The 12283-nt window shown below is 43.0% G+C and overlaps 1 protein-coding gene across 3 annotated transcripts in view; it reads left to right on the forward strand.

Annotated features, from left to right (window-relative positions):
- TMIGD1 (transmembrane and immunoglobulin domain containing 1) overlaps positions 1-7295 on the forward strand; it is a 55615-nt gene extending 48320 nt beyond the window's left edge. For all 3 annotated transcript variants that reach the window (XM_075333173.1, XM_075333170.1, XM_075333171.1), the window contains exon 6: positions 4553-7295. In XM_075333173.1, the coding sequence (XP_075189288.1) occupies positions 4553-4585 (33 nt within the window). In that variant the 3' untranslated portion in view covers positions 4586-7295. The remainder of the gene's footprint in view (positions 1-4552) is intronic.
- The last annotated feature ends 4988 nt before the right edge of the window (positions 7296-12283 follow it).

Genomic DNA, 12283 nt, shown 5'->3' on the forward strand with positions numbered 1-12283 from the left:
GCCGAGCCTACTGGTTAAACACGCTTACTCCACACACTTGTGTTGAGTGAGGCTGCACCCACTAGACGGCCGCACCTACTCCATACACTTGTATTGAGCAAAGCCGCATATACTGGACGGCCATGCCTACTAGTCAAACGTGCTTACTCCAGTCACTTGTATTGAGCGAGGCTGTGCCTAATAGTCTGACGCAATTAATCCATATACTTGTATCGAGCGAGGCTGTGTCTAATAGTCTGACGCAATTACTCCATACACATGTATTGAGCAAGGCTGCGCCTACTAGTTGGACACACTTACTCCATACACTTTTACTAAGCAAGGCTGCGCCTGCTAGTCGGACGCACTTACTCCATATACTTGTATTTAGTGAGGCCTTGCCCATTAGGTAGCCGAGCCTACTGGTTGGACTCGCTTACTCCACATACTTGTGTTGAGTGAGGCCGTGCCTACTAGTTGGATGCACTTACTCTATCAACTTATATTGAGTGAGGCCATGCCCACTGGACAGGTTTTGGCTGGAAACATACATATTGCACAATTGTCGTCATGCAACCATCCTTTCCGGGTCAGAAACTGGCGAATCGTTGCGATGCACAGTGCATGTACTGGGAGGATTAATAATTCAGAGTGACTACAGACTTGTTTTAGGTCAAACAACTCCTTTAACGGTTTAAGCATTGATTTCAGCATATGATTTCATGTAAACTCATGCCTGCTGTGTGTTTCAGACATTGTATTTCTTAGGAACCTGGAAAAAAAAATAGTATGGGAAATCGCAATAGTGTTTTTAATTGCATAACAATTACTTAACAAAAAATTCTGCTTGAAATCTATAAAAAATACAGAAAAAAATGTAACAGAAAAAACGTTTCTGGAAGTGGAAACATGGTCTAAAAGTAGAAAGGATATGGCTGTTGGATTTATCTGACTGTATCTGTCAGCAGGTTTTTACTGCCTCATCTGGCAGCAGCATAATGTAGCAAGAGAGAAACCAATTCCAGGGATGTGTCATTTAGTTTACTGTGTTGTGACACAATCAGAGTTCTTAGATGTAGAAGAGCTCAGTAAGCTAACCACACCAACATCACCGCTTTCTATGTAGATTGTCTATTGACCGTGAGCTACTAAGGCTATGTGCCCACGCTGCGGATTTGCCGCGGATTTTCCGCGGATTTCCCGAAAATCTGCAGCAGCGGCACTTCCAAGCCATTTCAATGGCATTTTGGAAATGCTGTGTCCATGCTGCGGATTTTTCTGCCGCGGATTTGCCGCGGATTTTGATGCGGAAAAATCTGCAGCATGTCAATTGTTTGTTGCGGATTTTGGTGCGGATTTGGGTATAGAATGGGGGAAAAAAAAAAAAAAAAATCCGCATCAAAATCCGCGGCAAATCCGCGGGTGCGGATTTGCCGTGAAAGTCGCGGATTTTCATGCAGAAAAATACGCAGGTACATTCTACCGTGGACACATAGCCTTAGGGTATCAAAGGAGGGGTTATGGTCGGACAACTGCTTGTGTGCGCTGTAGCTTAGGGCTGTTTCACACATCCGGTATTTCGCCGGATTCGTCACACTCCAGTACAGTGTTAATACTGTACAATGGCATCACAGCAACCTCCGGTCACATGCTCCGGTCACATGACAGCATGTGACCGGATGTTGCCGCGATGCCATTGTACTATATTAACACTGTGCTGGAGTGTGATGGATCTAGCAATCCGGCGAAATGCCAGATGTGTGAAACGGGCCTTAGGGTACCTTCACACTTAGCGATGCAGCAGCGATCCGACCAGCGATCTGACCGGGTCAGGATCGCTGCTGCATCGCTACATGGTCGCTGGTGAGCTGTCAAACAGGCAGATCTCACCAGCGACCAGTGAACAGCCTCCAGCCAGCAGCGACGTGCAAGCGACGCTGCGCTTGCACGGAGCTGCCGTCTGGAAGCTGCGGAGACTGGTAACTAAGGTAAACATCGGGTATGGTTACCCGATGTTTACATTAGTTACCAGCGCTGTGTGCAGAGAGCAGGGAGCCGCGCACACTGAGCGCTGGCTCCTTGCTCTCCTAGCTGCATTACACATCGGGTTAATTAACCCGATGTGTAATGCAGCTACCTGTGCAGAGAGCAGGGAGCCGCACACACTGCTTAGCGCTGGCTCCTTGCTCTCCTAGCTGCTGGACACATCGGGTTAATTAACCTGATGTGTACAGCAGCTACATGTACAGAGAGCCGGAGCCGGCAGCACAGGCAGCGTGAGAGCTGCAGAGGCTCGTAACTAAGGTAAATATCGGGTAACCACCTTGGTTACCCGATGTTTATCTTGGATACAGCTTACCTCAGCTGTCAGACGCCGGCTCCTGCTCCCTGCTCGCTTCATTTGTCGCTCTCTCGCTGTCACACACAGCGATCTGTGTGTCACAGCAGGAGAGCGGCTTTGAAGAAAACGAACCAGGGCTGTGTGTAACGAGCAGCGATCTCGCAGCAGGGGCCAGATCGCTGCTCATTGTCACACACAGCGAGATCGCTAATGAGGTCACTGCTGCGTCACAAAAAGCGTGACTCAGCAGCGATCTCGGCAGCGAGCTCGCTGTGTGTGAAGCACCCCTTAGGTAGTGATAATCTAATCACAAGGTGATAAAACCTTCATGTAAGTAAACAGCACACAACCTAATAAGTGACACATAGCTGAAATCAGTGTTTCAGTGCTGTTCTCCTGCTGTCTTCAGATTCCAAAGCAAAAACCTGCTGACAGATTCCCTTTGTTATTGTATTTTCTGTAGCCTCTGTAATTGGTCATAAATATAGGACAGTATACCGGGGAAAAAGGGGTCAATAGCTAGTCCTGCCAATGGAGATGATGAAGCAGAGGTATAATCCAAGTGATTTTATTGAATCTACGCATTTCAAAGTGTTAAAGGTACTTTACACGCTGCGATATCGGTAGCTATATCGCTAGAGAGCGTACCCGCCCCAGTCTGTTGTGCGTCACGGGCAAATCTCTGCCCGTGGCGCACATCATCGCTAACACACATCACACGGACTTACCTTCCCTGCGACGTTGCTCTGGCCAGTGAACCGCCTCCTTTCTAAGGGGGCGGTTCGTGCGGCGTCACAACAACGTCACACGGCAGCCGTCCAATAGCAGAGGAGGGGCGGAGATGAGCAGCCAGAACATGCCGCCCACCTCCTTCCTTCCTCATTGCCGGTGGACGCAGGTAAGATGTTCGTCACTCCTGCAGTGTCGCACATAGCGATGTGTGCTGCCGCAGGAACGACGAACAACATCGTACCAACGATATTAAGGAAATGAATGACGTGTCAACGAGCAACGATTTTTCACGTTTTTGCGCTCGTTGATAGTCGCTCCTTGGTGTCACACGCTGCGATGTCGCTAACGGCGCCGGATGTGCGTCACTAACGACGTGACCCCCGCCAATATATCGTTAGCGATGTCGCAGTGTGTAAAGCACCATTCAGATTTCTTCTCCAGGACATAAACTACTACAATTACCATTTACAGAGCAAGCACACATTACATATTGGGTTCAAGAGGCGCAAAGGCGCTACAGTGTCATGTTATATATCAGGCTAAAAATAATGTATAGTAAAGATTGCAAATAAAAAAAATGTGTGAAAAATATATGTAGAAGAAAAGAAAATAATTATGTATGAAAAAAAAACCCTATATAAAAGTTATAAAATAATGCTGTAGTTCATTTTTTTTGTTGCTATATTTTTTGTGATGGCCAAAAAGGCAGGCAATATGAAAAAAAATCTATTCTCAGAGGAGTGAAAGAAACAAAATTATAAAATGCGGACAGCTTCCAAAGTAGAGAAGAAAGGAAAGAATAAAAAAATACAATGAAGAATAAAAAATATTATCTATATACACACACACACACACACACGTAAAATAGGGATAGGACCCAAAAATTAATTACAATTAGTCATATAGTGAATCTGTTTGAGAGCGTTGCACAATTACAGGGGTGCGGACTTTTTGTCAAGAAAAACAAAAAAGAGGAGCGATGTAGTTACATAGTAGGGAAAGGAGAGCGAGAACAAACTACCTCTACTTCATCATCTCCATTGGCAGTGTGGACTGTTAACTCCTTTCCTCCGGATATACCAATTCTCTCTCCGTGGGGTCGCGGCAGCCGTTTATAAGCGCTATACGTGGTTGTAGGTACACAAGCCGAACCAGATGACCCTCGATTCATATCTCACAATTTGTCTCTCACATTTGACCCTATATGCATTAGTCTACCTTTTAAAGAAGGGACACAAAGTCTTCCATTGGCAGTATGGTCTACCCATGAAAGAGAGAATGATGAAATTTATATGAAAAAGATGAAAGGGATTATGCATTGCAATGGCAGTAAAAAAAAAAAAAAAAAAAAAAAAAAAAAAAAAAAAGTTTTGTCATTTAAAAATATCACATGGCATTCACGGCGATTTTTGTATAGGTCATTGGAAATGTGAAAAGTTGAGGGAAATTTCACACATTCCACAATTAGTAACAAACAATGTTTTTTTTTTTTTATTACAGTGCAAGAAAAGTCAAAATGAGACCGCGATGTAGACCGGCACTCCGATACAGCCCTGATGCTTTACAACATACTGCATTCGACTGCTGGATTTTTATAAAAAGAAGCCAATGATTTCCATAAGGATTCCATGTCTATAGTCATTAACGTAACTCCTTTATAGGAAACTCTATACCAGTTACGTCTGTTGTGGACTTACCCAGTAAACTAGACCAGATGAAGGACGCGCTAACCAAGCCGGAAATTGGTTTACAATACACCCTTATGGGGCTGAGGCACAACGGGCATTGAACTTCTCAGAAAGTACATTGCCATCAAGCTCATTCGCAGCATGACTCATTGACATTAAAAAACCCGGTCCCGATGTAATTCATTATTATTGATGTCACATTGTGAATTGCAGTAATTTCTCAAGATACATCCCATAAAATACGTCTCTATTGCCTTCTTAGTACGTGTTTAAGGTGATCTATTTGGCAGAGGTAGAGTTTTTATAGGTTGAAGAAGGCAGCTTGTTGATACACTTCCAACTTATTATAAATCTAAACTATTATGAAACAATTGCTTTGATGAAATGCTAATAATGATCATACCCAGTGCAGCAAAAAGATAGTAATGTAACACAAGCTGTAAATTTACCCGGAATTTTAATCTTGTAGCAGATGAAACCAACAGATTGGTGCTATGTTCATTTAATCTAAACTTTAGATTAGAACTAGGGCTGGGCGGATGCAGACTATAAAAGTTCGGAACCACGCAGTTTCAAAGATATCTGAGTGCCGGACCCGGGGCCGGGATTCCGGGTGCATGATCCGGATTCGGGAATTAAAGTAAAAATAAACAAGAAATAAGCGAGAGTTTCATACTTACCAAGACTCTGTGTCATGGCAGCACACTGCTTCCGGGTCGCGCATTCACTTCCTGTACATCGCATACACACAGCTTTCCGTGTTTTCCCCGCACACCAACCATCCTCTCGTCTGTGATTGGTTGCAGGCAGATGTGCCCCCAGCGTGTGACAGTGTCTGCCTGGCGTCATCGCAACTCAGTCATTGTCTGCACAGCCAGTGGTCGGGCTCTATGGACGTAGCAGACCATCTGTAGCAGAGCTGAAGCGGTGTGGGACCTCGTGTAGATTACGCCGGACCTACATCGTGTTGGGGTTAATAAAGTGGTGAAGGAGGGTGTGTATTTTGTACTTTATTCCAAATAAAGGATTTGTTCGGTGTCTGTGTTTATTTATATTCACTAACAGGTTAGTGTGATGCAGGTATCTCAGACGCCTGTGCCATCACTGACCTAGGGTTTAGTAGCAGCTGTGCGCTGTTATTAACCCTTTATTACCCGATTGCCAACACTCCAGGGCATTCGGGAAGAGCTGGTATAGTACCGAGATTGTCACATCTAATAGATGCGTCAATACCAGGCGGCTGCAGGCTGAGAATACCAGCCCCCAGCTGACTTTATCTATGCTGGTTATCAAAATTGGGGGGGGGGGGAATTGCACGTTTTTCTTTTTTTATTTCAATAATAAAAACAAAAAAGCCACATGCGTTTCTCCGAGAATCACACTTGCGAGGGACTTGCGCGAGTCTGCCATGGTACGTCCAACTCTGGGCACTGGATACACAGCACAGATACAGCCTGACAGCTGGGGGCTGCAGCTGCAAGCTTTATCTGTGGTGATATCAGAATAACCGGGACCCAGCGCCGATTGTTTTATTTATTTATATTTTAACACCATGCTGACCCACAGACACTTGCACTGCTTTCCCCGCCCACCGGCCGTCCTGGCACCTGTGATTGGTTGCAGTCAGCTGCCACTCAGGGTGGCAAAACAATGAATATTGAATTGTCAGCTCTGGAAGGGAAAAGCGTGACCCGGAAGGAATTTGCTGCCATTACACCGCCTAAGTGAGTATACTGCACGCGCTGCTACCCCCCCATCCCGTCCACCATCGTTTTTAATCTCCGGATTCTGGTCCCCATTGACTTATATGGGCACCGGATTTTGGAGCAGATCAGACTTTTTTTAATCCGCCGATCCAATTTTTTGGCCAGTTCGATCAGCTCTAATTAGAACAGCTCTGAAGTTTACATAACCGTTTAGTTTAGACCTACATGGTCGTCTAGGTTGTAGCTTGGATATCGCTAGATTTGCAGGCTTATGCACAGGAAGAATATGTCTACTGCACAAAAACGCATACTTGTTTGATTGAAGGCTATGTAAGCGCTGTAACCAGAGATCAGGAGATTTCCATGCTACAGTCCATAAGGGCAATTAGACCCCTGTCTGAGACCTCTCACTCACCTAGCCAGATAAGACCTCATGCTTTGCACTAATGAAGGGCACATAGCCTGAAACACGTGTCTGCAAATTAAGTGTCTGGTTTGGCTTCTTATCTCAAATCATGCGGCAAGACTCGATAAAGGGTAGATACTGACTTCTAATGGGTGCTTCACACATAGCCAGATTGCTACCGAAATCGCTGCTACGGCACGGTTTTGGTGACGCAACAGTGACCTCATTAGCGATTTCGCTGTGTGTGACACTGAGCAGCGATCTGGCCCCTGCTGCGAGATCGCTACTCGTTACACACAGCCCTGGTTCGTTTTCTTCAAAGGCGCTCTCCCGCTGTGACACACAGATCGCTGTGTGTGACAGCGAGAGAGCGACGAAATGAAGCGAGCAGGGAGCAGGAGCCAGCATCTGGCAGCTGTAGTAAGCTGTAACCAGGGTAAACATCGGGTAACCAAGGTGGTTACCCGATATTTACCTTAGTTACCAGCCTCCGCAGCTCTCACGCTGCCTGTGCTGCCGGCTCCAGCTCTCTGCACATGTAGCTGCAGTACACATCGGGTTAATTAACCCGATGTGTACTGTAGCTAGGAGAGCAGGGAGCCAGCGCTAAGCAGTGTGCGCGGCTCCCTGCTCTCTGCACATGTAGCTGCAGTACACATCGGATTAATTAACCCGATGTGTACTGTAGCTAGGAGAGCAAGGAGCCAGCGCTAAGCAGTGTGCGCAGCTCCTTGCTCTCGTGGTTATGATCGCTGCTTCGGCTGCTGTGTTTGACAGCTAAGCAGCGACTTACAAAGTCGCTGTTACGTCACAGAAAATGGTGACGTAACAGCGACCTCGTTGTCGCTGTCGCTTAGTGTGAACCAGCCCTAAGATTGCTACATCCATTCGTTTGCACTAGAGTTCAAGTCATCTTCCTTTTTGAAGAGGATATTTGCATTCTTACAATTGCTTGAGGTCGTTTTATGGCTCCTCACTCTTTTATGGCACATCATAAGTTTTTAAGGCTGGGGATATACTTAATGAATTCTCCTTCACCAAATACTAGAAAAATTTCAGGCAAATAACACTAGCTTTATGCTGAGGACAAATTCTTCAACCAAGAAAAGGTTCAATGTTTAAGCAAAAAGTTTTGGGAAACGGAGTTTTGTCTTCATTCAAAAGATAGTTCCCTCACGATTAACAACCTTCAGACAAGCCAAGAGTTTCCTTTCCTAGTAGAATCTGAATTATAAACATTAGAAGAGTGAACAAAGTGTAACTAAAACGTTTAAACTCGCATTCATCATTTGCATTTTTTATAAGTCACTTTTGTCTTGTGGTTTTTGTTCCCAAATTCTTTAAAATGGTGCACGTGTCATGAATTTTGGACAAAATCAATACGTCTTTTGTTTGTTTTATTTTGGTTTGGTCTTTGACCCATTTTACAACTCTAGCGCAAAAAGTCTCACATTTGCAAAATGTTTCAAAAATTGCACCAAAATAATTGCCATAATTAAAGTCACTCCGGTGGAGGGGGAGGGAAAAGGGGAATGGAGTACATTTGTTCTAAACTTTGTGACTTTTTAGGTGCACTTCAGAGCGCAGCTGAAAAGCTGCGTTCTGAAGCGCATGGTGCCGGCGAGAACGTGCGCTGTGCCTGCAGCTCCTGCCATAGACAGAGCAGGGGCTGCCGGCAAAGCGCACGGAAGAAGTGACATGTCCCTTCTTAGAACGCAGCGATTCGGCAAGCAGCCGAATCGCTGCGTTCTAACATGCCACGTGCGCACGGCTCCTGCACAATCTCCATAGATTGTGCAGGGGACGCAGGACGCATGCAGTTACGCTGCGCTGCAGAGCGCAGCGTAACTGCATGAATTACGCACACGTGCGCACATAGCCTTAGAAGATTACAATTGAGAAATCAGTCTAAAACATTCAGAAAAGACACTTTGCCATATAAAATTCAGAAAGTCTAAACAAAAAGAAACTTAAAAGGTGCAATTGTCACAAATCAAAGAGTAAATGAAAGCCACTGATGCCCAAAAAAAAAAAAAAAAATGGAAAAAAATACAATGATGAATCAGGCTCTTATTTCCTTGTTTTGGATCTTTACATTTATCTGTCCCTTTATACTCCATTGCCATAGAAACTTAATGATGGGATTATAAAATTCCATATTAATTAGAATCTTTGCCTAAAATGACACTTTGAATGTAATGAAAAGATGTTTTTGACACATTTTATCCAGCATTTATATTTCAATTTTGTCTTGTTGATCTATGTAAAGATAAATTCAGCACAACATACTAGTGAAAATAAATGAAATATCTACTTTACAGTCTGTAGTAAACTGATTGTTATATTTTCATTATAAGGTTATATTCACACTTTCCTTTTGTGGATTTTAAAATAGAATTACAAAATCCACATCAAAGAGCATTCCAAAAGTACTGATAGTTTGCAAACTAATGGTGGTTCTGGTGACTTATTACTGTATGAATAGTGATTCTACTAACATTCATGTACTAATGGTAATTTTGGTCTTGTATTCCTATACTGATGATGGTTGTGGTGACATCTTCATGTAGTGATAGTTGTTCTGGTGCTGTATTACTGTCCTAATGATGGGTCTGGTGATGTATCACATAGTGATGATGGTTATGGTACTATATTCATCACCAAAACCATCATTAGTACATGAATACAAAACCAAAATTATCAGTATATGAATACATTACTGTCATCAACTGTACATAAAAACAGCACTACAACTATCATCAGCAAATTAATAGGTCACTGTAACAAGCTACAGTACATTAATGCATTGCCAAATCTCCATTATCAGTACATGAGTACATCTATCAGCAAATACAACACCAGTACCATCGTCAGTACAGGAATACATCACCAGAATCACCGATCAGTACATGAATATACACCAGCAAGCTTAGTACAGCAATCAATAGTAATGTCAAGTCAGGCCAACCTACATTTGTATCTCATGAACCTACAACTATCAGTATGTCCTTTACAATAGTAAAGAAATGCTGGGAGCTGTTGTTATTCAGTCATTATCAGACTGTGGACCATACAGGAACCACAGTACTAATGAGATGTAGTCAGTAGTGATAGGCGATCACTAAAATGCTTGGGTGCTCGTTACTTGAGTCAAACAATTTGTAATGCTCGCGGGATTAGCTTGAAAAAATGGAAGTCAATAGGAAACTCAAGCATTTTTTTCCAGCAGAATCCCCCCCCCCCATAAGGTCTGAAGATCACAGATAAGGATGGAATCATCACTGAAATCACATGGGAACAGCATGGGGAAGGGAAGGATGCCTGGACGCATTTCTAACTCCCAGGTGACTGCTGAAGACAAGGTTTTCATAGTACGACGTCACTTTTACGGACTGACAGTAAAACATACAAAACCAAATATAACATGGATTTTTAACGAAAAAGATGTTAGGAAAAATTCTTTCCTATATAATGACATGTAGAACATTCAAAATAAAAAAAAAAAAAAGAGAAAATAAACGTCTCCTCTAACCACTTAGGCTATGTTCACACTTCGCAATTTTTCAAAAACATAACATTTTAACATTTCAGTCTGAAAAATAAACAATTGTGTGCATCAGATTTATGAAATCTCATAGCTTTTTCAGGTATTATATCAGCTTTTAATTTTTTATAAAACTCATTAAAAGTGCTAGAAAAATGCAATGTGGGAACATACCTTTAGTAGCCTAGCCACCACTCACCGCATTTCCCCTATGACTACAGTAGATGACATAATATAAGGGTAAATAAAACTACACCCACCGGTAGTCACCAGTAAGTGTAATTTTAACATTTTACTACCTAATCCCGGCATGTGGTGTGTGAGATATGGTTAGACACATCCGGTTTAATTTATGAAGGAGGAACTCAAAATCACAAAGCCTATGCGTACAATGCAAGAACTGCCGAAAATTATAAGGAAGAGTGACACCCTGTATTAGACAAAGGAGTCATACACTCTGTTAAAATTGTTAGGTAGTGGGACTGCTAAACTCAGTCTATGCACCAAGTGCAATGGTTGCCAAAAATTAGAAGAATGAACTGCCATGTAGCAAGTAAGAGACATCTTGTACAATTTTACAAAGAATCTTATTCTGAAACTGGCTAAAGTCTTGTACTCCGTGTGAGACCTACTTAAATTACAAGAAGGCATTGCAATTCAGCCAGAAAGAGACTTAGAGGGGGTGCTCTGATTTAATTCTGGTACAATTTTAAAAACATTCAGACTTCCAAACTGGGAAAGCCTATGCACTCATTGCAAGGCTTTTACAAGGCAGCAAACACCCTAAAGAGGTGCACCTACGGCTGCGTGAAGTGTGTCAGTAAGTCGGTGTCTGTGGCCATTGTGACGCCTTGCACCTAGTACAAGTTCTGAGAAAAATTTAAAAGGAGGTATTGCAGTACACCCTGTTAGAGAGTTAGTGGATGGCTCTGAAAACATTTTTTTTTACCATTGGTAAAGAGTGGGACTCAGACTGGTAAACCATATGCACTACAGTGGTTTGCAGAAATTTGATCACCCCTGGTCAAAATTACTGTTCTTGCGAACAGTTAAGCAAGTTGAAGATGAAACTCTCTAAAAGGCATAAGGTTAAAGATGACATTATTCCTTTGTATTTTAGGCAAAGAAAAAATGTATTTTCAATTTTTACATTTTTAAATTAACAAAAAAATAAACGTTGACTGATGTAATGGTTTGGGCGCCCAGCATGGTTAATAGCTAGTAGCACCCCCTTTCGCAAGTATCACAGCTTGTAAATGCTCTTTCTAGCCAGCCAAGAGTCTTTAAATTCTTGTTTGAGGGATTCTTGCCCATTCTTCCTTGGAAACGTCTTCCAGATCTGTGAGATTCCTTGCTCGTCTTGCATGCACTGCTCTTTTTAGGTCTAGCCACAGAATTTCAATGGTGATCAGATCAGGGAACTATGAGGGCCATTGAAAAACCTTCAGCTTGCTCCTTTTGAGGTTGTCTATTCTGGATTTTAATGTGTGTTTAGGATGATTATCCATTTGTAGAAGCCATCCTCTTTTTAACTTCAGCTTTTACAGATAAAAATCACTGTTTTCTTTGCTGCAGATATACTGGGAAACATGGAGCACAATATACCCAGGACACTGGGCATGGGTCAGATCCTCTAACATGTGTCACAGGTGTTGGTGGCCGTGCCTGTGTCCAGTGACAGAGAAAAGCACGTGGCTGTGGATGTGCGGATGTTTACTTAACATTACTGTTTTCTCAATCAGCTAGGTGGTCAATGGCATGCCCCTTGATGTTGGTGCAGGAAAAACAGGAGAGTTAGGAGGCATGTTCAATAGTAAAACAGCTGTGTACCTTCTTGAATGCTAAATAAGTTATAACTCCATAATGGTGATAACATACTCAGATGAT

This window comes from Anomaloglossus baeobatrachus, chromosome 2 (genome assembly GCF_048569485.1).
Source record: "Anomaloglossus baeobatrachus isolate aAnoBae1 chromosome 2, aAnoBae1.hap1, whole genome shotgun sequence".
Classification (NCBI taxonomy): domain Eukaryota; kingdom Metazoa; phylum Chordata; class Amphibia; order Anura; family Aromobatidae; genus Anomaloglossus; species Anomaloglossus baeobatrachus.